The sequence below is a fragment of the Emys orbicularis genome, chromosome 1 (assembly GCF_028017835.1).
Source record: "Emys orbicularis isolate rEmyOrb1 chromosome 1, rEmyOrb1.hap1, whole genome shotgun sequence".
In the NCBI taxonomy this organism is placed as follows: Eukaryota; Metazoa; Chordata; order Testudines; family Emydidae; genus Emys; species Emys orbicularis.
In genome coordinates this window covers 335,534,088-335,561,062 of record NC_088683.1, presented here as the reverse complement: position 1 = coordinate 335,561,062, position 26,975 = coordinate 335,534,088, and the positions used below count along the sequence as shown (strand labels likewise).

The window sequence follows — 26,975 nt, the reverse complement described above, 5'->3', positions numbered from 1 at the left end:
GAGTAAGGACAAGTTTACACTACAAAATTAAGTTGAATTGAGTTATGTCAATGTACAGCTACCACAGATATTAAATCGTTTTTGCATGTGCACACTGTGCTTCTTGTGTCAGCGGTGTGCGTGCTCACCAGAAACGCTTGCACTGATTTAACTGTCAGTGTGGGGCACTGTGGCACAGCTTCAGAAAGGCAGCAAGAGTCCATGTAAGCAATGCAGAGTCTACTGACACTGTGCCACGCTAACTACATCGACCTAAGCACTACACCTCTCGCAGAGGTGGAGTTATTAAGTCAGTGAAGTGGACGAGTTACATAGGTGGGAGCAATATTTTAGTGTAAACATTTACAGAGTTAAACCAATGTAAACTGCCGTACATTGACCTACTTCTATAGTGTAGACCAGCCCTAAGAGCTTCTCTCTCACAAAACGACTTCCCTAGGGTGAGCTATCCTGTTCTTATGACATCGTAATTCTGTTCCCATGAAATTGATCGGAATGTCAAAGTCAGCATTATGGGCCTGATTCACCACTACGTGATTCCAGTTTTATGCCAGCATAACTGCAATGATTTCAATGGAATTACACTGGCATAAAACTGGAGTAATGCTCTGGTGAATGAGGCACTGGGACTTCACTGACAGCTATCTGGACACATGAAGGGTAAACAGGTTTAAGTTTAAGATGAAGTTTGAAAGACTCTCCCAATATACAAGACTATTCATGTTTTATTTATTACACAGCCTATGAATGTTATTAGCCTCTATGCATTCTTGCCTTACATGACATTTCTCAATAAAAATACCAAACAATTAAATACCAAATATATTAGGTTATACTGAACAAATGTAAATGTGGGTCACATTTCAATCCTGCGTGAACATGTAGCTCTCACCTGTAGTGTCTCTACTTCTCCTCTTTATCTCTAGGCAGTGACAAGTAGCGGCATATACTGTGATCTGCTGAGCATGACTACTTGACAATACATCTTGGGAGCTGTAATTCACTGAACAGATTTTCGCCTACAGGCAATTGATTCATATAAACATTTGAGGTCAGATTCTAGCTCACAGTGTGCACATATGTACACAGGAAAAATCAGGAAAAATCCGCATATTGTGTTGAAATGATTGTGGCTTAATCCTGCTTTCACAGGGAAAAACATAGCAAAACTGATCAAGAGGATTATGTAATATTGCTTTTATAATTATTAAAATCATGCCAGTGCATATATAACCCATGCCTTCATGGTATGGCGCTCTGTCCCCCTCTAGCGACACCTAGCCCAGCCAGAGATTGATAACTCTGCTACAGCATCAGCTAGAAGACAGCCTGGCTAGCTCAGTTGGTAGAACATGAGACTCATGCACTAAGCTTCAGAGGTCCCAGATTCAACCCTGACAACCAGAGTCTGCCGATGTTAACTTACAAAGTGCCACATTTAGGAAAGTATAAAATGAGCCTAACATTCATTGAAGTCAATAGGGCTTATGCACATGCACAGAACTTTCTGATGAAACACTTTTTAAAAAAAAAAAATCAGGGAAGGTTGATTAGTCAAAACAAAATCTGTTTGTAAAAAAGGGTCAATTTCAACAAAATCCTGATTTGAAAGTTTTTTGAAAAAAGTTTTGAAATTGTCAAAAAGTTCTGTTTCAACATTTTCTAAACAAAAAGTTTTGGGTGATTTTTTTATTTGAAATGACTTTTTGTTTCAGAATTTTAGCTCTAAATCAAAACAAAATGTTCTGATTGACCTGCTCCAAAATTGTTTAGGATTATCGGTTTGTGAAAATTTTCAAGATTGACATTTAAGGACTGGAAAGAATTTCAAAATCTCTAAAACCCTCATGGTCTCTGGCAACTAACTAGCCTGGTGGGATACACAAGATTATTGACCACAGGGATTTCAATTTTACTTCCACTTTCTACAAAGTATTACATGGAAAGGGCAGATTTCAATTTTACTTCCACTTTCTACAAAGTATTACATGGAAAGGGCAGATGTAGCTATGAGCCCAACTTTCAAGCCATTTGCTCACCCAGCCTTACACACACGAACAGACGTCTGTTGTTATATGCCAACATCTACACACACATTGACAGTGTCTTAACATTTTTAAAGATATGAGACGTACACTGGGTGAGCTGTAATTTGGTTCTTTAGTGCCTTGTCTATAATATTCTTGAAACACGCTATTGTAATATTATTCAAGAGTTTACATGGAGTCAGAACACATTTAAAAAGAAAAAAAGATGTTTAGGGTTTTACGGAAGCATTTCAGTAACTTTATCAACCCAAATCCAGATACTTCTGTCCTCGGTGCTATTAGTTTTCAAACACTCTTAATAAATTGCTATTACTGGCATAGCACCATTGGTGCCTATGATGCTAAAATTACATACAAATGGGCAAGTTCCCTGTTCCAAAGAGCTTGCAACATGAACAGAGAAATCATAGACTAGGAGTGGGGGGATGAGGAAGGCATGTGATATAAAGAAAAGTGACTAAGCAGCTGTGTTTGGCCCCCATCTTGTTATTAGCAAGGCTTTGCTTGTTCATCTATAAATGCAGTGCTTAAATTGTAATGTAAGCTAAATAAAAAGGGTTCTGAGGTGAAGTACAAGGATAGGAGCCAGCTGTTATCAGAGCAAGGCCAGCCAGTAGAAATGAATTTTTAGGAGGGAGTTCAAAGGAAAGCACAAGAGGGCACATCTCTTCCAGAGAGATTGAGTGGTGAAAAAAAGGTATGGTGCCTTTCATGGGAGGGAATTAAGGTTTCAGCAAAGAGGGTGACAGTTGGTAGCAGAGTGCATGAGGAGAAGGGTGTAGGAAGAGAGGAGAGAAGATGCAGGCTGGTGTGGTAAAGCGCAAAGCCTTGAAAGGAAGGAAGGAGAGGTTGAAGTACATGGGAAGAGAGAAGAGGGACAGAAAGGGTCTGCAGGAGGAGCCAGGAAGATCATTTTGGCTGTTGTGTGGAATGGACTGGAGCGGAAAAGATAAGAGGCAATCAAGCTCTTGAAGAGATGGTTATGGTAGTTTAGGTAACAGACAAGGGGCCACAGAACTTAGAGAGAAAAGGCTTGATCCTGCCAGATGCTAAGCTGACTCACACGTGGGCCCACTCACATGCTTAAAAGTCATGCTTACGTGCCTTGCTGAAACTGGGCCAGAATGCTCAGCACCTTGCAGGATCAAGCCCATAAGAAGAAATAGAAAGTGATCCAAAAGTTGTGAGCCTGATGAAGTTGTCAAGGGAGCTGGCAGAGAGAGTTGAGAGGAGAAGCTTGGCTTTATTAGCTTATTAAGTAGCTAATGTGCGCAGAGGGCTTTGAAGCTGCAGAATAATATAATGTGAAAACTGTTATTATTTTAACTTCCCTTTTCTAAATCAGCTCTACCATACAGTGCAGTGCTATTCACACCAGAAGAATATGAATGTCAGTATCTTTCAGTTCAGATTAGATCAAACAAAGGTTTATTCAATGGAAGAATTAATACTATTCAAAGGTGAGGACAAATAACCACTGCATTTACTGATGTACAGCCCATTATCTTCAATACACTATATCCAGCTGCATTTGTTTTTCTAATTAATTCAAGTCCAACAATCAAAGCCTCAAAGGGATTTTTATTATTGTTGGTTTATATTTTTACTAGGAACTGCTGGAACAGACCAATCCATCATTTAGTTCGGTATCCTGTCTCTTCACAGTGCCTCCATCAGGATCTTCAGAGGAGGGCTCAGAACGCCCATAATGCATATGAGTGATTGCACAATATTATAAATCAAAGGGGGAAATTCATGCTGACCCCAGCTGGTGATTAGTTTATATTTCTGAAGCACCAGGACTCACAGCCCTGGAAAGAGTAACTACAATTTCCATTCTTCATATGGAGATCAATTCTGCAATACTGAAGTCAATAGGAGTATTGACCTGGTCTTCAATGGGCCCAGGAACAAAGCCAGTAGGAACTAATGATTTATAAAATTGTACTGAACTATTTGCCTCACTTATGGCCTGAGTCAATGGAAAAACTTGCTTGGACTTTAGTGGGTTATGGATCAGGCCCTAAAATCCTGAAACTTAAAGTTTTGTAAGCTAATGCATTGTGTAAAGAAATATTTACTCTTACCTCTATAAGGGTGTTGCTTTTTAGTTAAATCAGGTTCTATCTTGTATTCCGGAAGAGGGTAAAAAGAACAATTAAATTTAGCTTTTTATACCATGCATCATTTTACATATCCCTCTTATTCTTTACCTTCCCATTTGTTAGGCTTTTTCAATCTCTTCTTGTGTGGAAGTTCCTCTCTTCCTCTTAGTTATTTATCTTGCTCTTTTTCCTGGCTTTTTCTATAGCTTTATGTTCACAGATATTTATTTCATATTTCTAAAGTACAGTTTGTTTACACAAATAAAGAGATGGCTCCTCACCCTCCAAAACAGAGTTAAGCTCCCATACTTCCCTATGTTTGTTTTTTAAGTGTAAACTTAACTTTGAATTTCCTGGATTTGGGATTTTTTTATTTTTTAAACCACAACTTTCAGATGAAAACTGCTTTTTAAATCAGACTATTTACAATACTGTTTGTTTGGAATGTTTGCAGGGAAAGGCTTTGCTAATTCCTATTTAATTCAAACAGTTTTGAGGAAAGGGGCAAAGAGGTAAAGCACAGTAGTGAGTTACTCTTCTCGGAATAAGATGTCTCTTTATGAAACTGTGCTCAGAGAGCTATGCTAGTTTTTCTTGCCCTCCAGCACATGTCAACCAGAAGCAATACATCTAGATGTCCAAAACCAACAACAGCTTTCCAGATGTAGCTTTTTATATCCAATAGAGTTATTGAGCAATGCAAAATAGACCTCATAGACTCCTGTTTTTCATACCAAGACACATATTTCTGCCTGGCAACCATAATTTGATTTATTCCTCAACTCCTCCCATGTGTTTGCTGTAATCTATGACATATGTAATGTGGGCTTGTTTATGTGTGTGTTCTACTTTCAAATGGGACTTGCATGCTTACTGCTATTATTGGCAAAGCTTAAATATATAGGTCTTTGATCTCCAGTTGAGCCAGCGGATCATTACAGCACAGACACTCTCTAGGCCTTTGCTTTCTTTAATGTTTTTTATTATCAGTTCTTCTTCTTCTTTTCATGATGGGCTTACCTTTTTGCCTATCACTCTTCCCCCCCCCCCTTTTTTTTTTTTGGTGGTGGTTCTAAGTTCCACTGCTCTAAAGTACTTGTAACTCCTTGAAAAATGAAAAATAATAGGGTGGGATTTCCAAAAACCTTCAGCTCCTGTTCAATTCAATGGGAGTTTTACCACTGACTTCAATGGGAACAGAGTTAAGCCAATGAGTGCTTCGGAAAATACCACCTATAATGTTGTAATACTACCTATCCCCTTTGTAAAGTTCAGAATATAGTGACCACTGGGGTTATTATAATGATTTATTATCTGATTATGGGCGTGTCCAAAGGCCCCACTGAGGAGCAGTGTCTCTAGGTGCTAGGCGCTTTACAAACACACAGGCAAGCATGGCAGACCCATTTTCAGTGCCTTTGCTGAATTCATTTCTGCAAAGCTATCCAATAATAGTGTGTATGGCAACAACTACAAAATGCACCTTTTTACAGTAATCATGTAATATTTGGCCTGAAGGTTATTAGTGATTATTCAAAAAAATCCAGGAGGAAGTTGTGGATTCCGCTCTTACGATGCTCAGAGTCTAATTCAGAGATGAACGTTACTGCTGGGCCTATAGAAAACAGCCCTCAATAAGGCCCGGATTTGGTAAGGAAGGAGCTCTGCATAGATGCTCCCTGCACTCTCACAGTGCCCCACTGAGGCCTATGGGGGCTCTGGGCAAATGCAGAGGCCCACCTGCCTACGCAAAAGTTTCTTGCAGGTTTCAGGCCTAAGTAATGTTTTTATCCAGAGTTCCTCCCAAAGGAGAGTGATGTCCTGCAAGAGTAGGATGGAAAGGTGACCAGCCAAGGTAAACAATCTTATTGCTCTAGGCTCTGAAATATGTGCTGAAAGGCCCTGACAGTCACATGCAGAAGGGTACCTAGTGCTGTATTTCCTTCTTTTAAACCTTATGATATCCATGTCTGCCTGGGTGGCTCTTGCTCTACCCAGCATAATCTCTGACAAGCTACCATAGAGCTTCACTTGCTTTCCACACACTCACTGCTGAGGGGCGATGCTACTATATATTATTTTTCAGTATCTTTTCCATCCTGTGGCCTGAGAGCAATTGCAGCCCCAGGGTGATATTTTCAAAGGTCATAAGCATCTGAAAACAGGGAATTAGGGTCAGATTCTGCCCACTGACTTCATCTCTGCAGCTGTTGCAGGACTTACCATGATCTCTGTGCAGGAGCAGTGGTCCACCTGTGTGTAGCTCCTAGCAGGATTGGACCCTGGTGATGGTATAAGGGTTCAATGGGACTAATCAGAGGGCGGGAGGAGAGGAATTGTGTAAGGATTAAGCTGGACAAGACAAACATACAGTAAAGAATCAGACATTAAGATGACTGCAAAGGGTTTAAACGTGGAGTAACCACACAATTTATACTAACATCCTGATAAAGCATTTAATTGTGATGATGATAGGGAACAATTCTAAAAAAAATCAGCCAAACTACTTTTTCCCATTTTGGGGTCAAGATTCATTCTTTACTGTATAGCAACCTCCACAGCGACTTCTGGCTCAATTTTCACTACATACCTTCTAGCTACCATCAAGTGCTGTCTCCTTACAAGCAATATCATACAAGGACTACAGTTCTTGCCAAAATCATCTTGCACAGATTCAGAGGCTAATGCCTCTGCAAGGTCTGCAGCAGCTGGCAGTGGTGGTACATCTAAATGTCAGATGAATATTGTATATATATAAAATTGACCACGGTACAGTGTATTGCACTACATATGATATTCTAACTACTGTGTGTGTGTGTGTGTATAAACAAAAATATAGACCTAACCCTGCTCCCATTAATGGTGTTGCAAATTCCCCCCATTTTAATTGTGAATTAAATATTAGATATTCTTCTTGAAGTCCCAGCTCCTGGAGTCATATGATTCTATGGGAATCTCAACATTCATTTTAAAAAAAGTTTTAGAGCCCTTGTTGTGGAGAAGAGCTTCAAAACGTGAACCCTAAAGGCTCAAAAGCCAGACAGGAATTCAACAATAGAAAAACCAAAACAAACAATTTATTATTGTAATAATATCATGATTCTTTTCGGGCTGGGGGTTCCTGATTTTGGAACCGTTGGGGCTGACAATGCTGCAATAATGCCACTAGCAAACTCCCATTGATATCAGTGCAAGCAAGACTGAGCCCTAAGTGTGTAAAAAGCTTTATGGATTTTTTTTTTTTAAAACATTTAATTAAAAAAAAAGGCCTACAGAAAACTTCAAAAGATTAAGTAAATAAAATCCGTAGAGCCCTGCAAATCTGTGGATATCCACGGACCATGTTTGCAGATCGTGGATTGGCTGCGCATACAAATTTTGCATCACCACAGGGCTCTAAAATTCCATCTGGGGCAGATCTTCAGCTGATATAAATTGAGGTTGTTCCATTGACTTCAGTGGAGCTACTTCAATTTACATCAACTGAAGATCTGGCCTCTAGAATAAAAATACAGGGATTTTATAAAGGTCTGGGCACAGATTGTTCTCTAATATACAGACCCCCGACACCACGCATTAGATCTCAGCTCTCAAAATGGTGCTTTTATCTGGATATAAGCGTAAATGAATGGTCCCACCACTATCTATTAATTTTACCAAGAACATGATAGCAATTCTTCAGAATAACAAAGGACTGAAGAGAAAAACACACCCATGCACTAATACTGTTTGACAATAGCACTGAGAATAACCTTATTTATAGTCATAAAAGTACATGCCCAGGCAGAGCCAGAATTGCAGTGAAAAATTCATAACCCACTTTAAAGTTACCTCTATTAGAATAATCTGACATTTTGAACAGAGTTTATATACTGGGTTATAGGACCACAATGCAAAACAGTGTAGTTCTGATGGTAGAATTTTGAATGAGGCCCCATTTACTCAAATAGAGTTGAATGTCAGTTTGGGTTATCAATTTATTAGGAAGGAATACTGGAACTACAATGAATAAATAATGATATGGTGTCCTTATTTAGGGTGTAAAACCTAGTAACATTAAAGTAAATAGCAAAATTTCCACTGACTTCAGTGGGAACAGGATTTTGCCCATAGTACCTTACAAATAAGGATTTTAATAATAACTTTCAAAATAGAAAAAGAGGCAAAAATATGATTAGTTGCACTTTTTTCTCTCAGCGATAGCCAAAACAACGAAACGCAAACATTATTGGTGGATGGGTTACAAATTGCCTTTAGATTTTCATCCTTAAGCATTGAACTTTTTGGGGGGAAAGTGTGCAAAAGCATATAAAACCAGAACCAAACAACATCCTATTGTATTTTATTGCCAGTCAATGGGCACACTGTCCCCTGCACAAGAAAAAAACATCACATGGACCAGAAATCTCCCCAAGTCCTCTCTCCTGGACTTACTTCTTCAAAGAACTGTTGGGGTGGCAGAATTTCCCCTCTGTAATGGGAAGTGTGTGAGGTCCTTGTCCTGAGCCCTCTGTACAGGGCTCAGGAGAGTCCTGGAGGCCTGGGAATGTTTCCAGAGAGGCCCTGTGCCTCCACAATGGTTCCCAACCTCCTCCCCCACCCCACCTCTCAACTCACCACCATATGTATGACAGCATGACTGCTAATGCTGACCACCCACAGCTGACTTAAACCAACCTCATGGGGTATTTCTGTAATGGGAAGGGCAACCTAAGTAATGCATCACTGACTGGATGATCTCAATAGATTTATGGGCAACACTGTCACAGAGCTGCTGTCTCTCATCGCTTCAGGAGTCACACATCCCTGACCATACGGTTTTTTTCATGGAGGGCTGTCCCGTCACCGAGATTAGGAAGGAGCACACCATGAAGGCACTGCTCCCACATGTCTGGGTGCTTCTCTATTTTATTCCCCTCCACTCTACGCAGTGGAGGGGATCAGGTAACCTTATACATTTAAGCAGGTTGACCAATTAAATGCCAAACCATTTGATCCCGCATCTCTTCCACTACAGATCAGTCAAATGTGATTCACAAACCCCAGGGCCCAAACTCCCGGAAAACACAGGTTAATATTGAAAACATGGACCACTTTAACTACAGGGACACTAGCAGCTTCATTTTAATTACCTGGCTCCCAGCAAAGATGTCTAAAAGTTGTCAGACTAGAGCAGTTATTCAGTCTAGTGTGCAAACCAGGTGCTAATTAAAAGCATCTGAATACCTGAACTTTTGCAGCACAAAGCTGCAAAGTAAATTAGCATTTCATTTACTAGTCATTAGCACAAGGTGAACAGCAGTTGCACTCTCCTTAAATAGGTCACAAACACAGTAAATTCTGTTACACAGATTATAAACAATCATGCAAAGTTACACACTGCAGCATTCCAGGTCTTGCAAAGAATGTACAGACACATAGGGTGTGTATATACAGGGTCTGTCTTTGTGCACTGTAAAAATGAAAAACAATGTACAGGATGACTAACTGCTTATCCTCCATTGCTGCGGTAGGAGAGCCAGCATTATCTCAGGGGGGCTGCCCCTCCCACTATATTTAGTAAGAAATAAGACAGATCAATAAATCATGTTCTTTTATAAACATGCAAAAGGGCCAGTCCTTAATGAATGGGAAGGCCTGTGGAATCAAATACGATGTTAATCAGAAAATGTTTACTAACGTTAAGTTGCGGCCCCAGTTCTTAAGGGCTGATCCAGAGTCCATAAAAGTCAATTGGAGTCTTGCTATTTTCTTCAGTGGGCCCTGGATCAGGCACTTAGCCGGGGCAGTGAGAAGCCACCCAGAGCCCTCCTGCATCTACACCCACTATGCAATCTGCTACGCCCTCTGCCTTAGACTGTAAATTTTTTGCAGCCAGGATGGTACAGAAAAATCCCTGTGAAAGTTCAGTATTTAGTATTTAGGTTGGTTTAGTATTAATTTGTTAAACCCAATGAAAAAACACAAAATGCAGAAATCCCGTAATGTGCAGGAGCCCCACAATGAGGTTGCCCGCAGATGGTACACATGAATAGACTAAAAGCTTATCACTGCCATGAAGCTCTTGTTGTGCATATATGTTGTGAAGGGGAGGACTAGTTCCTCTGTGGATGCATCTACACAGCAAAAAAAAAAAAATCTTGCGGTCACAAGCGTCACAGCCTGGGTCACTGACTTGGGCTTGTGGGACTTATGCCATGGGGCTAAAAATAGCAGTGTAGGCGTTCGGGCTTGGACTTGAGCCTGGGCTCCGAGACACTTCCTCCTCACTGGGTTTCAGAGCCTGGAGTCCAGCCTGAGCCTGAATGCCTCCACTGCTATTTTAGTCCAGCAGCATGAGCCAGTCAGTTGACTGGGGCTCTGACACTCACTGCCACAGGTCTCTTTTTGCTGTGTAGACATACTCTCAGTTAGTGCCTGACAGGCACAGGGAAACCTGACTAGAAAACACTGGTGTATGGAAAAGACTAACCCCAGATGAAAAGTTAGAAATCATGGCTGTGTTGGAAACACCACCAGCAGGTGTTTTCCAACAAGCCGAGTTGGACTGACAAAGCGATCCGTAAGATCAACACTCCAGCACCAACACCCAGTAGAGCCTACAGAGCAACATGTAATATGAAGGGGCAAGTTCATAGACTCATAGACTTTAAGGCAGTGATTCGCAAACTTTTTTACTGGTGACCCCTTTCACGTAGCAAGCCTCTGAGTGCAATCCCCCTTATAAATTAAAAACACATTTTTATATATTTAACACCATTATAAATGCTGGCGGCAAAGCAGGGTTTGGGGTGGAGGCTGACAGCTCGCGACCCCCATGTAATAGCCTCGTGACCCCCTGAGGGGTCCTGACCCCCAGTTTTAGAACCCCTGCTTTAAGGTCAGGAGGGACCATCATGATCATCTAGTCTGACCTCCTGCGGCACAACTGTATATGTAGACATGCCCTGATCCCTGGTCTACACTTTGGGGGGGGGGGGAATGGTTTTAATATACGCAACTTCAGCTACGAGAATAGCGTAGTTGAAGTATCTTAGATCGAATTAAAACTACTTACTTCGCGTCCTCGCGGTGTTGGATCGACGGCCGCGGTTCCCCCATCGACTTTGCTTCCGCCTCTCGCACTGCTGGAGTTCAGCAGTCGACAGGAGAGTGATCGGGGATCGATTTATCGCATCTACACTACATGCGATAAAATCGATCCCCGATAGATAGATCGCTACCTGCCGATCCGGCCGGTAGTGTAGACGTACCCTCAGTGTTAAGTCTTTATTCAGAGGCAGGGTGACCCTCTGTCTGTTACAGTGTTCCTTTTTTTTTTTTTTTTAAACATCCCGGTGGTTTGTTTGCAGTTGTCTTTGATGGTTTTGATTGTCTGTTGGGATGGGGCATTTGTAAACAATTGAGCCTCGCACTACCTCACTGGCTGAAGGGGTGGGGGTGGGTGAAAGAGAGAGGAGCAGTAATTCCCTCCTGTGTGAATAGGCTGCCACCGACTAATATCACTCCCTGGTGACTCCTTTCAACCTTAAGACCATAAGGATATAACTTCAATAGCACTGTCCCCACTTATGTCAGTGTAACTTGTGTCGCTCGAGGGGGGCAGTTTATTCACACCCTTGCACGACATAAGTTATGCCGACATAAGATGTAGTGTAGACCTAGCCTAATTCAGTATAACACAGAGTGGGTACAGGCACTTTAGATCCATTCACTGAGGACTCATTTTGTTGAGCGGGAATGGTTTTCATGAAAGGCTGGATCCTGCTTCCTGTGAAGCCAGCCAGTTCTGCAGAAGACTAGACTAAACTTTTATTAGCTCAGAAAGGTAGCTATTAATAAGTGTAGGGCCTCGTTCATGTTTTATTATTTTGTTTTGTATTGTAACCATCAGCTTTCCATCACTCTCTCTTGTTTCTAGTGGAATCTCTATTCTTTCTCAAATAAATCTGCTTTTGTTTCATTGCAAGTGCTGTGTGTTAAACAGAGCAGTGATTTAAGGTAAAACTGGTAAACTGGGATACACTGCTCCTTTGTGGGCAGAGGAACAGGGATTTCTGTACGTGGGTAGTGTCAAGGGCTGGATATCACAGGGGAATGTTTCAAAGGGACTCAGGAACTGGGGTGACCTACGGTTAACCTGCAAGGCAAAGTCAGGGCTGGCATAGCCCAGAGAAGAGTGCTTGAGTGGCTAACAGGCGGGTGATGTTAGGGAGCTAAGCACCCAGTTACCACAAGCAAGACTCCCTCACTATGCAGGCAGGGGGTAACACGGTGACTCATAGATTTGGATACCCCAAGAACCATCACAGAGACCCACCCCACAATAGTTAACCACTTGGTGGTTAGGGCACCCCCTGGCATGGGGGAGAATCATGTTCAAGTCCCTGATCTGCCTGATTCAGCCCTGGGACTTGAACCTGGGTCTCCCACATCGCAGGTACCAAGCTATTGGTTATTCTCTTGTTTTGACCAGAAATTACATCCTGCACCTGAGAAATCTTCCCAATGAAAGTTTAATCAAAACTGATATGTTTTTGCAAAAAGGAGAGGTTACTTACCTTGTACAGTAATTGGAGTTCTTCAACATGCTTTGTTCCTATGGGTGTGCTGCTTCAGGATGTACACACACCCGTGCACTCTTGATTGTACATTTTCATCAGCAGTGTCCATGGGTCCATGCTGGCATCCTACACATTCTTGTGCTCCGATGTGAGAGTATACAGGGGAGGGCAGACCTGCCACCATTCCTGTTCCTTCTCCACCACAAAGTCCAGAGAGAAAGACTCTGGAACAGAGGTGAAGGAGGGCGAGTGCCGTGTAGTGGAGCACTACTGATACAAAACATCTCAAAGAACTTCAATTATCTTACAAGGTAACTAACTTCTTCAGGTTATTGTCCCTATGGATGCTCTACTTCAGGAGACTTCCAAGAAGTACCTCAGGACAGAGGAGGGTGACAAGGAGGAGGATTCAGTACAGACTGCTAAACGGTGTCACCAAAAGCAGCCTCAGCTCTGGAAGCAGGTACGAGAGTGTAGTGCTGGGAAAAGGTGTGCACCAAAGACCAGGTAGTGGCCTTGCAAATGTCTGAGATGGGTATGTTTTCAGTAGGGTCACGGAGGTAGACTTAGCCCTAGCAGAATGGACAATCGCTCTGGGAGGGGAACACACGGCTTTGTAACAGATTAAGATGCACCCCAAAACTTATTTAGACAATCTCTGGATGGAGATCATGTTCCCTTTCATTTGTTCTGCAATAAAGATGAAAGGTGTAAGAGAAGTCCTAAAGTGCTTAGTTCTGTCAAGGTAAAAGACAAGCGCTCTTCTTAGTGCATGTAAGTTTGCTTCTTTTCTAAGAGTGAGGCTTGGGGTAAAACACTGGGAGATGAATCTCCTGATTAATGGAACTCTGAAGAAACTTTAGGTAGCAAATGAGAAGGGGGATGTAATGTCCTCTTGTCACAACAGCACACCATGTATGGTGGATCAGCCATAAGGAATCCAAGCTCCCCTCCCCTCCTGGCTGAGGTGATGGCTATGAGTAATAAGATTTTGAGGGACAATTTGAAAGAAATAACATAGGTTCAAACGGGGGAGGGAAGGTGTTCCTCAGTGCATTAAGGACTAAGTTGGGGTCCCATGGTGGAGTAGGTTCTTTATCAGGAGTAAGGAAGGTTGAACTGGCCCTTTTATAATCCTCATAGTGGTCAGGTGAGCGAAGACTGGAAAAACCTTCAACAGGGGTTGTAATAGCAGACCGGTGAACTGTGACTGAGACCTGAACTCTGAGCTGAGAAACAATCTTGTGGATTTTAAATTCAGCAGGTAATTCAGAATATATGATAGGAAAGATTTGAGCAGAGGTACAGATCATTGGCTGTATCAAACTTGAAAATCTTTCCACTTCTGTAACTAGGTTTTCCTAGTTAGGCAGTACTGTGTGTACCTCTGGAGAGTAGTCCTGTTCGATGCCAGCAAGCCATCTATTAGCCAGACCTTGAAGTGATGTGCTGAGAGGCTGGGGTGGAAATCTGCTGTCAGGGAAAGGTGGAGAGGCAGCTGCAGAGACATGGGAATCATAACTGTTTTAGCTTCTTCAGGACTTTGAGCAGTAATGGCGTCAGGGAATAAGCATATAGCAGTAAGAGAAGTCAAGGGATAAAAATGGCATCTCCCATCGAAAAGAATCATCTGCACTACATGTTGGATGGTGTCACAAAGAGATCTAGCTCCGGATGACTCCAAGTAAGACATACCCCTTCAGAATATCTCTTTCAGTTCCCACTTGTGGTTGAGGCAGAAATGCAGACTGAGGGAGTCCCCTACTGTGCTCTGCAGTCCTGGTAGATAAACAGCTGAGATCAGCATGCAGTGAGATATGTATGCATCAGTTCCAAAGTCTTATGGATTCTTCACATAAGGACCAGGATCTTACTCAGCCTTGTCATCGGAGATAAGATATTGCTGTTCTGTTGTCCAGCATTATTCTGATTGGGTGGCCCCTGCTATGGAGTAGAAAGTGATGGCAAGTGTGATGGATCGCTCTGAGCTCTAATATGTTGATGTTAAAAGTTCCCTCCTGCGGGATCCATTTGCCCTGACCTGTGAAGTTATAAAGTGCGCACCCTAAGCTCGCTGGGGAGGCATCTGTGGTGAAGATCTCTGTGGAGGGAGGCTCTGAGACCGGAACTCCCACACACATCTTTTCGGGATCTTTCCACCAACTGAGGGAGCTAAAGACCCTCTGAAGTGTGGACACCCACTTGGATAGACTGTGTTTGTTGTGGTGGGAGGGGGGAAATGTGTAAACAGTTCTCAGCCAGGCTTGAAGACACCAGGAGTGTAGTCTTGCAAAGAGTGTGTTTCAAATGTACAGGCTGTCATATGGCTCAGAAGTGGCAGGAAGCCTTTCGTGTGGTTTGAGAGTTCATTTTTACTGTAGAAATGAGGCTAGCCATATACTTGGGTGGTAATGGACTCCAGAGTATCCCCGATGAAGTCTATTTGTTGTGTGGATATGAGTGTAGACTTTTCCACATTGGGGCAGAAGCCCAAGAAGTGGAGCAGCCATAGGGCCTTGCTGCACCTTGAGAAATGAGCATCACTTCAAGGAGCCAATTGTCCAGGTAGTGAAAGTTCCGGTGACCACAATTCAAAAAGGATGCTGATAAACTGGAGAGGGTTCTGAGAACCACCACAAGAACAATTAAAGGATTAGAAAACATGTCTTACAGTGATAAACTCAAAGAGCTCAGTCTATTTAGCTTAACAAACAGAAACTTAATGGGTGGCTTGATTACAGTCTGTAAGTATCTCCATGGGGAACAAATATTTAATAATGGGTTCCTCCATCTAGCAGAGAAAAGTCTAACACAAGCCAATGGCTGGAAGTTGAAGCCAAACAAATTCAGACTGGAAATAAGGCATAAAGTTTTCACAGTGAGGATAATTAACCATTGGAACAATTTACCAAGGGTTGTGGTGGATTCTTGACTGCTGACAATTTTTAAATCAGCATTGGATGTTTTTCTAACAGATATAGGAATTATTCTGGGGAAGTTTTATGGTCTGTGTTATACAGAAGGTCTGACTAGATCATCACAGTGGTCCCTTCTGGCCTTGGAATCTATGAATTTATTAATTTCTCTTTTTAACAAATTATCACAATTTTTGTTCATGATATGTTTTATAAAACTAATTTATAAATCAAAACCTACATTCTAGGACTAAACAATCAGACAGTTACCCTGTAAAGAGCCATTAACAAATTAAAATTACCCCTTATCTCTGAATTGTTACAAGAAACATCTAAAATGACCATAACTGAAACAAATTAAAGATAAATGATTCTAATTCTGTCAGTTTCTTTACTTCATGCATCCAACAGCATTTTGTGTATCGTCTGTTTCACTGGTTACTGAAACTACTTTTAACTTAGTTTTTGAAACGAACTAGATTTCATGCTGATACAGTCCCTTTAATAATTTTGGCAATATCTAATAATCTTTACAGACATTTTAATTAAAATGCTTCTGTGGCTAAAATGTCTTCCAGATTTTTGTGGTTACAATCAGAATTTTGCCTGTAAGAAAAACTATTGGCTGGAAGTTATCAAAAGAAATCCCTTTGTCTTCAATAAAGTTAATGCAGTGATTGGAAAGGTACTAGTCTGAGAATGCTGGAAATAGAAGACTTCGATTCTCAAAGTATTTATTACTTCTTTAGGGCCAGAGTGGTCTTCATAAGTCAATGATTACTGGCAGTTACAAAAAATGGTGTTTAAATATAAGAAAGAACTTTGGTATCCCCTACACCATTGTATAGTTAGAGTTAACATTCAGCAACAGTACTCACTATGGATATGGATGGAGTCACAGGTGTGCATATCAGAAACAACATGGGTAGTAGAAGCTCTCTTATAAAAACCCGGCTAATGCCTCTTTATAGATTTGAATGGATCACTTCTTAGTGGTTCTTTCATCATCCCAAGTCAATCCTTGTCCAAACCTGATGAGATTATTCACTTCATATGGGCTAATGAACACCAGATAATAACACTCTTCGGCCACAATCAACTATAGAGTTGCCTAGATTTTGATATTCAGAGTCAGGCACCGGACTTTCCATTTTAATTGGGACCAGCAGGATTTTTAAAGTGACAGAAAAACCATCAGAGTAATAAGGAAAGGGGATAATATTGCAGCGTTCATGATAGTTTGTCCTTGAAAACAGCAATACTGAGCCCAGACTTTGTTTTAGGTCATAAACATATGCAGCCCAGTTAAAAAATGATAATGATCAGGAACAAACAAAGGAAATGGGTTAACTCCCACCCCAGTGAAATGTAAGAAAAACAGAAGCAGTTGCTGTTGGGCTGTGGAAGCACAGCCACTGCCATTAGAGGAAAACTGGATAGTTGCTTGGTGCTATTGTTCTGGTTTGGCCAACCTGCCAGTGGCACCTTTTTGAAAATAAAACGCTAGAAAGTTCTGTTTTCCAAACAATAATTTATTCTTGAATTTTAAACTACTCCACTGCAAAAGCACAGTAAACATGTACGACACATGTCTCTCTCTCTCTCTCAGTTCATGAGAAATAAGGCAACACTTTTTTACACAGCCAACATTCTGATCATCAGCTTTTTAAGTAATCTGAAAGGTAATTTACCTGACAAGACCTGCATTCAGAGTTCTATATTTCTCCTGTGAGAGTTGTTGACATTTCAAAAACGAAATGTTGGGAGCTCCGTTTGTTACACTAAAGCTTGTGGGGAAAATATTGACCTGAGATCATGGTAGGTAGGTGAAAGGAGAAGCAATTGAAGTTCTTACAAAATCTCTAAGTATTTATTTAAAAGCCTATAAATCTAATCCAGTCTATCTAAGGCGACGTGATGTGTTCCTTGCTGCCTTCTTGAATTTCTTTACACTACGGGATACAACCAGACTCCAGACACATGCAAAGGAACAGGCACCAGGATGGCAGCTTTCGCTGGTTTCTTTGGCCATTTTAATTCCACCCACCACCAAAAAGAAATCAACTTTCAGACAGGCATCTAGAAACCAAGGGATTCATTTACCGTGCAAAACTGTATCAGGATATATGCTGAGATATGGCTCTTTTTCATATTTTACCCCTCCCAATACAGCTCCCCCACCAGCAGCAACCCTTGTGCTCCTCTGAGGGCTTGTCTTCACTACCCGCCGATCCGGCGGGTAGCAATCGGTCTATCGGGGATCGACTTACCGCGTCTAGTGAAGACGCGATAAAAATCGATCCCTGATGGCTCTACCGTCGACTCCGGAAATCCACCACGGCAAGAGGCGGTAGCGGAGTCGACGGCGGCGCAGCAGCGCTCGACTTGCCGCCGTCCTCACAGCCAGGCTGTGTTGCAGCCCCCCGCTGTAGTGTAAACCTAGCCTGAGCTGAGACCAGAGGGGTTACTGTAACCTTGGGGGAGGGTGGACTGCCACTCTACACGTCACTTATTTCTATTAGGGAGGGTGACTTGATGGACATGGGGAGGGGAAGGATACTCTTTGTCCTCTTCATCCCTCAGAGTGCCTTTGGAGCAGTTCTTTGCCCTAATGGCCTTGGTTTTTCTCCAGTCTTACAGCTACAGTTATCAGCTGGGAATGCAGCTGAAGCACTGTGCAGACCTTTAAAGTTTCTCCATAGCTGTCTGTCAGATTGCTGCAGGGACCTGATTCACCCCACTGTACAGCTGGCAAAACATCATTCACAAGTTTCTGGAAGGTGGGAGATAGAGTTACAGAGCCTCCCTGGGCAGGAGATGAGGTACTGCTGCCAGGTAATAGCTACCTGCCTGTTTGCAGGGCATATGGGTTCCACTCAATTTATTAACACTGTGACATAGACAGAGATTCTAGACCAGTGCAACAAATAAGAAGACTGCAGAAACTTTGTGCTCATTCATATGTGTTGAATGCAGCAAGTTCTCCCTGGGTTTCTGTGATAAGGTTTTAAACCCTTTTTTCTGACATGCTTAGAAGACAGTGAAATCATTCCTAACAATGATCATCCCTGCTGAGACGTCATGATTAAGCAGCTGTGTGAAAGATGTCTGCTTCCACAGAGAGCAGCTACAAATCTAAAGGCATCATCATCTGCCCAATCAGCTGTGCTAACATCACTTATTTGTTGTTTGCATACAACAATTCCATAACAGGTGTGCTAGAGCAAGTAATTTTCAAGTGATTTTTTTGTTGTAAACTTAAGGGCACAAATATCACACTATTCCCAAATATCACACTATTCATAATTATGAATATGTATTTACATCCTGACTACGTAACTAATCTGGGTTCAAAGTGGGGACCTGAATGGCTCCACACCTTATTCTCAATTTTATGGTAGGCCACATCAGATTAGAAAAAAAACAAATGCAACTATTGGAAATTCAAGAACACGGAGAGAAACTTCCTGCCATTGATCCAGGAACAAAAGAATCACTAATAATCCACTCCATATCTCTTTAAAATAAAAAGCAAATAGATATGGAGACATCAAAAACACAGGTTTCCTTAAGGCCTGGCTTGGAAACATACTGTGCCCTAGCCTCCCTAGGGTCCTGTAGGATATCCTGTGGATGGCACACACTCAGATTTTCACTGGAGGCAGAAGACCAACTGGGCACTTTGAACCCTCAATATTCTCCATTTTTGCAAATATTTGCATTCTCTGTTCATGGCTACCAGTGCTAAACTGTGCAATCACTAATTAAATGTAACTGTAATTTGAATATTCTAACATTCACCTAGAGTCAGACCTGCCCAACCGCTCCACAGAACTCACCAACCTTTTCTTTTATTGTATGTTACTTTGAGACAGATCCTGCTTCCATTGGAGCAAGGTCAAGGCTGTTGTTTTTTAAGCTTTTAATGGAGTTAGCATTTAATCAATAAGTTTTGTACAGTTCAACCTCATAATGACTAGGGACAGCAGGGTTGAAATGCATTAGCAAAAGTCTATTCAGAACGCAAAGTGTGTCCTCCTGCACTATCCCCAGCATGCAGGACTCTCTGCCTGCCAACTGTTTGATGTTGGCCCTTGCAATGTGGGACAAAGATCAAAAATAAGGAATGAAACCAAACATTGAGCACTCAAATGCCATAGGAAGCTTGAAATCAGGCAGGATTTATTCTCTACCAAAATACTAGAGCCAAACCATGCTCCCAAAGAAAGCATATTCACTCTGTCACTGTAAACAGGACATTTCTCTCGCTTTATAAACAGGAGATTGATTCATAACAAAAAGCTATTCCAACATTTCAGCCCAAAGAGCTTCATCAGGAAAAGGCAAGAGTATCTGAGCAATGTCCCTTCCTCGGAAAATTCTGTCACAACATGGGGGAATAAAGCTCTTATTTACACTCTGATCGCTAGATTTTAAGTAGTGGGATCTTTGTGTGATCAACTTTAACTTGTTTCTATGCCAAAATGTTAAGGGTTTTTTTTAAACACATAAGGTGTGAGATTCCTGGCTTTACAGAGGACCAGCACAGAGCCAGTGCACCTCTTAAGTCCCACTTAAGATTTAAATGGTGTGTAGGCCTCATGTGGGACCTTTGCTGAGAGTCTCACCTACAGCACAATGTACTCTACAGAAAAATATGGAGATAGAGGTGCATCCACGGAAGAATTTAAAATCTAAGTACTGTATTAGCAATTTCATTTATTATGAATGGGAATTTTCTTGTACTATGGTTTGCTGCAGTTATGTATAATGCATTTTGTATAGCTAATTCCACCATAAATATGAAAATTCAACAGCATGATAAATACTCTACTGCACCTTTTGTACATATATTATTAGTGAAATGAAAATCCAATCCCTGAAGAGACTTTTTACTATATAAGTAATATGTATTTTTGCAGATTTGTTCCTTTTAGGTAAGGTTCATGTTTGGCCTGGTAAAAATGGGCCAGCAATACAATGTCCTGAATCTGTGTATTATTTCACTGCAAGATTACTTGTCTTGGACTCTCTCTTTTACTGTAAATTACTTCTTATTTTAAACTAATATTATAGTTTTTTCACAAAATAATGTTTTAAACATCAAAGTGCAGTCTCCATTTTAGCAACTTGCAACCTGGAAAGTTGTCAAGCAACTGCTTTAAAAAGAAATTTTACTTTCAACTCAAATACCTTAAGTTCCAGTGCCAACAAGAGCATATAACCATGCAAACAGGATGACAACTGCTTTGAGTAGTTCAAAACAAATATTTGTCATACAATTCACTTTTCAACTGGAGCTTTCAAAAATGTTATTACAACTTTTTGCTGCTCTCTGAAAACACAGAACTGAAGTTTTGTTCTAACTTCAATACTATTTTTTATAAACCACCATAACACTTATTCTTACCCTTCCCGCTTCCCTTCTGCCACATTTACATGCTATAGAATATAAAAATGCAGGCATTGATCCTGCAAACATTTATACACAGGCTTAGTTTCAGTGGACCAGATCCTCTGCTGGTGTATATTTTCATAGATTCATTGTCATAGATCCGTAGTAGATCTGGCTCACTGGGTTCTTACATGCTGAAACATAAGTACATGAATGCCTTTGCAGGATCAGGGCCTTAATAATTCCCTATGATTTTCCCATTTACATCTCTTCACAGGCAACTTACAAAACACTCTCCCAGGGCAGGATTTGGGCCAAAAAAGCCATCATTTTAGAATTTAAAAACAATGAAGTTCAATTTCTATGAACTAAAAAAGACAATGAGCAGGTTTTCAAAGTCCGTTTTTAAGGTTATTACCAATGATACCATTCAATATGTTTCAACAGTTAGAAGTACTGTAATTCAGACACCATCTGGAAAGTCTCCAGTGGAAATGTCTTCCCACTATGTGCTATAAATCTATTTGAGAAAACACATTTGCAGGCTCCTTTGAAGAACTCCATCATATTGATTGCTGCTGAGTCAGAGTTATGATTTCCCTGTAATTTCCCTTGTTCTTTAGTCCAAACAGTTAATTATGTAGGTAGAGACACCAGCAACTGACAGACAAGTTATACTTGAGTCTAATGTTTTATTATTATTACAGGTAATGGCTGGCTAGGGGGCGGGGCCTCAAGGGAAGAGAAGGAGGGGCAGGCCCTCATGGTGAGGGGGAGCTAAGGCCCACCTCAGCCCACCCCACCCAGAAGAGGCTGGCGCCACCCCTGAACCTCGGGCAGGCACAGAGCAGCGCTGCAGGGAAGCCAGGACAAATGCTGTCCTGGAGTCATTCAACTTGGGACCAGGACTTGAACTCTGAATTTTGGGACTGTCTTCTCTTTCTCTCTCTCCCCGCCCTCCTTCAGGATGGTTGGTCACCCTAAGTCCAGAGAAACAGCAACAATCTCGGAGCAAGCAACCTGTAGTTGCTAGACATATACATTACAAAGTAATAAATAGGTGTTAAGTATTATTATTTAGCACATTTCATCTTTAAATCCCTTTACAAAAAGCACACTACACTTGTGCTAGGAGGGTGGTAATATCTGTACACTACAGATGGGGAAACTGAAGCAGAGAAGGTAAGGGCCCAGTCCTGAAAGCCCACCATGTGTAAATCTCTATCTTCAATGGATTGTCTATGAAGAGTCTACTAACATGTTAAATAAATATCACCAAGTGCACTATAACTACTGTAGGCAACCCCAAACTACTGTAATTTTTTAAAATTAAATAAATAAAAATGATTTTTGCTAAACTGGGCAGCTGAGTCATCAACACCTGTCCTTTCAAGAGGACAAAGGAGTCACAAGGATGTGGCCTTTAAATAGGTCATTTATATTCTTAACATCCTCAGCAGGAAGCACTGTCTGGTTTGGATTGATAGTCATTCAACTTCCAAAAATGTTAAGTGCTGCCCTTCATCTATTGGTTTTTGTTCAAATCCACCTCAGACTTAGCTAAACTCAATTTACACATATGCCGACTTATTTCAGGCTAAAAGAAGACACTCTGGAATCTTGCACTGTACCAAAGAGGTTTGCTTTGGTCAAAAGATACATTGAGTCTCCATATTATAACTATGCACTTTCAATATCACTAGTTCATTCTGCTTGAGTAACTGACAACTACAATCCAAAGGATGTGGGTTTGTGGGTTTTTTTGTTTGTTCGTTTTTAAATGAAAGCACAGGTTGTCAGTGGTCTGGCAACCTACAATCTGGATTTTTTCACACATCAAAAGACCTGGATTCCTGTGTAGATTTCTCTAAGTCTACAACATCAAAATCACAATGGTCTACCCTGGGAATTATATTGCCTTAGGTTTTGTCTGTGTGGTGTATTTTGAAAACCAGCATTGCAACATTTTTAACATCAATGTAACCATGTGCTTCATAGTTATCACAGATTAAATTATTTGCAGAGAAAAATAAATAAATACTGCCCACCTTCAATTCAGCAGTGCAAGCCACCCATCAGTAATAGCACCACTTCAGACCAAAACAAGTTAAAAAATAAAACAGCACACAAAAGTATTTGTAGTGACCTATAGCAACCTACAGACAGCCACCATGCTTGTCAGCTAATTGCATCCATTTGGAATGTAACTCATGTCCTCTGGCTTCATAAACAGGCCTTAGTCAACAAGCTCAGGCAATGATTCTGTTGATGAATATTTAAGTACAATCTGAGCTATTAGTCACTTGCCTGCTTTTGGGGGGGGAGGGGGGTACACAGCTGCCCCACCCCAGCAGCAGCACCAGGATGCATTGTGCCTTGTGGAAGAACAGCACGTCCTGGAGCTTCCCAGAATATAGCGGCGCACACTTGCAGTTACACTCCGTAAAAGACACAGCGTGAACTCCCCCTCTATGGACAACTCTACTGGCCATTCCCTTTTTACCACAACTTATGTAGCTAACACCTGCAGGAGTACCAATGAGGAGCAGTCTGCAATTGTGTCTGGCTTTTGTGTGCGTGCAGAAGGTTGAGAGAGATTCCTTGTGCTCCTCTCTCTCTCCCCTGCCCCTGCACCTGTTCAGGGCTGGCCAGTAGGGTACAATGGTAAACATGCAATTTCATATACATTCAGTGCTTTCAAAAAAGAGCCCACTCCACTCTCGCTGAAGTCAATTAACAGACTCATTGACTTCAATGGGAGCCAGCCTTAAAGGTACCAAGCTTAATCTTCAAGTCAAGTCATCCAAGTTGACAGGAAAGCAATTTCCTAATCATTTTACACATACTATTTTTTTCCCCTTGGAAATTCCCAAGGTGAGAAACAGTGGCAGTGCCAACCTATACAGGTTTTTTCCACATGGGGAAAAATGATCTATTCTCAAGCTGATCGTAAGCATGGGAGAAAACTAGCTTTATACCATCAGTCACTGAACTCCACCTATTGTCCATGTGAAAAGAGGATTATTTTAAGAGGTTTTAGGTAAATTATTTCAGGGAGTTCCCCTGAAGACGCTGTCTGGGGTGTGAATTGGATAAGTGAGCTGCCTTCTTAGCACAGTTCAGTGATAGTTGGCCATTCTATACTTTTTAAGATGAGAAATGAGCAGACAAAAAGAATATGAAGCTTAATAAAATGTTCAACAGTGAAATCATTGGGTGTGTGTCTTTATTATAAACACACTATTTTTAATACAAGGACATGTGAATGAGTGCATTAGATTTCAGGGATAGAAATAGTTTCAGTTATATGCTTTTTTTCTCCTCCAGAACCCATTTGCCTAGCTCTACAGAAGAGGCCTAAACTAAATATTTCCCCAAATTAACTAAAACTTCACTTCACTTCAAGACACACCAAAAAATAAAAACGAACATATAAAAAAGCATGATCTTGGACAAATTAGAAAATGAATATTAAAGATCGGCCTATAAAGAATTCAGCCAACCGAAAGAGGTTGTCATCTTAACTTCTGTTCACTATTTTTTTTTTTATAAGAAAGAACTGTCTACCTGCATTCTTGGATTTCTATCAGCAAGAAGCTAGAATGGAATGTTTAAAAGCAGGACTTCATACTCAAAACTACATGAGAGGCAACAATCCGAAAGCCTGTGGCATCCCAGTCAAGAAACTAACTTACTTTCCCAAACCAGAAGATTTTGCCATTATTATCTTTTATTATGAACAAGCAGGGTTCACTAAAATTCCCTTCAGTGGCGCACTCCTATGAACATTCATCACTAGATGACTCTAGAGTCACATGAGCACATTCAGAAGGGGCAGCTGCTTTTCTTGATAGAGGTACATTATTACCTTCAACCAGATCACTTTATGATCCGGAAGAAGGTACAGCTAGTTGGACAAGTGTGTCACTATGATACTGCGCACATATAGGGCGGGGCACATCTTCCAAGAGTTGTAAAGAACAGACTTCTGGAAAAAGCTGCTGCCACCATTCCCCATTTGCACAAGTGGCCTTTAGAAAAAGAATGTGTAATCAGTGCCTGGGGCTGGAGACACATAAAAAAGCAGCTAATTTGAAGGAATTCATTACAACAGGCGGGGGAGGTGGGAGGAGGAGACTACATAAGAAATGTCCCACAATGGGACACTTGATACAGCCCCACCTGTTCCCAAAACCTTTTAGAGATGCTACTGCCTTAAGGGCTTCCGGCAGCAAATAGCAGCTGTGGAGAGATGTGCCACAGCTGTTTGCAGCTGGAAACCCCCGAAGCAGCAGCAATAGCACTAGTTGTATTCACGGTTTGGGTTTCATTCGCTGCTTGTTGCATTCTCACTCCCTTATCTTCCTTGTCCCCCTCCTAAAGGAAAAAGTCACAGACATACACAACTTGGCTGTGGGAATCTCACAGGAGAGTCTATTAAACAGGGGCCTCTAGTACAGCTGCATGGTTCAAAAATAAACAAACCATCCAACAAGAAAATCTTAAAATCAAACTATTCAAGTCTTCTCATCAAAGTGTTTATAAAAATCAGACCTCCCCATGGCAGGGGTTTTGAAGGAGAGCCAGTCAGCTTTAGGTAGCTTATTGTCACTCAATCAGCTACTGCCATTGACACAAAAAGAAGCAAAAGCTCAGACTATGATTATTGTCGGTCTTCAGCAGCACCCAATATAGGTTGGGTACTGTAGGCAGCAAAGAAGAGTTTACCCTACCCCTGAAAGTTTACAATCTAGAGACAAGTCAGAGGGTGCAACATACAAAACTAACAGTGCAGGTTCCATGAGCCCTTGGAAAGCCTCCTGAAGTTACACTGAGAAGTTTGCAGCGGTTCTTTTCTTTCCCTCAGTTATGCCTGGGCGTCCTAGGACACGAGGAATTACAGGTGATTACCAAATAATGCTGCAGTGGGAGCACCCCACTCAAACAGCATGGGGGAGAAGGGGAAGAGCAGATGGGACAACTCTCATCTCTTAGTCCAGCACCTCCACCTGGAGAGATGTTAGTTCTCTCTACCAAGGCAAGCTATGCATAGGGTTAGGCTCAGTAATGTACATTAAGCACTAGTAAGCTATCTAGTGCAATGCACTAGGTACAGCGTACAGAGACGACGGCTCCCAATAGGCGCACGTCTGAAAGCGAATGGGGCAGGTGATGGGGGGGGGGTTAAGTTTCGCCACTGGGTTTGCATTAGTCCTGTAAATACTCGTGATAAGAAACAAGAGAGCCACTTACCATCTCGCCTGAGATTAGAGGATCGCAAGGCTTTTATAGATCCGCTCTGGGCAGTGGTGCCCTGACGGCTGCAAAAGTTTGCACAGACTACAACGTAGAGAAGGAGGCGGACGGACAGTTGCATTGGGATCCGCTGTGAGGGGGACCGTATCTGCCCAAAGAAACCCGGCTCCCTCCTCCAAGGAAGCCTCCCTCACCTCTTTCCCCCTATGGGGTGGGGTGGTTTTTTGGATGCTGAGTCAAAAGCCCCTGAGCTACTCTCCGAGCTGCCCCCAAACTTCCTGCATTGCTGAACTTTCTGCTGGGGATCGCTGCCTTCCGAGCTCGGCAGGTGATACGGCAAGGGGAAGGACAGGGCGAGCCCACACCCCACCGGCAGCGGCAGCAGCAGAGGCTGGCGAAGTGCCCCTAACTCGGCAGGAGATCACAAGGTGCCGCTGCTGCAGCTGGCTCCGAGCAGGCGGGCTGGGCTGAGCCGAGCCCGGAGACACACACTGACCCCAGCCTTGGGGCTGCCTGTTCCTGCTGAAGTTGCTGCTCAGCGGTGGCGGCGGCAGCTGGTGCCTACAGGCTCGGCAGCCCCCAGTGCAGCGCTGCAGGCGCGGGCAGCGCACAGCATGTCTGGAGGGAGCGGGCTCCTGCCGTGTCATTCGGGAGGAAGAACACGGCGGCGGCTCCTCCAGGGGGAGGAAGGA

General features: G+C 42.0%; 1 protein-coding gene across 1 annotated transcript in view; it reads right to left on the bottom strand.

Annotated features, from left to right (window-relative positions):
- PDGFD (platelet derived growth factor D) overlaps positions 1-26,404 on the bottom strand; it is a 158,655-nt gene extending 132,251 nt beyond the window's left edge. Inside the window, exon 1 of the mRNA XM_065423566.1 lies at positions 26,281-26,404. Within this exon, the coding sequence (XP_065279638.1) occupies positions 26,281-26,404 (124 nt within the window). The remainder of the gene's footprint in view (positions 1-26,280) is intronic.
- Between the last annotated feature and the right edge of the window lie 571 nt (positions 26,405-26,975).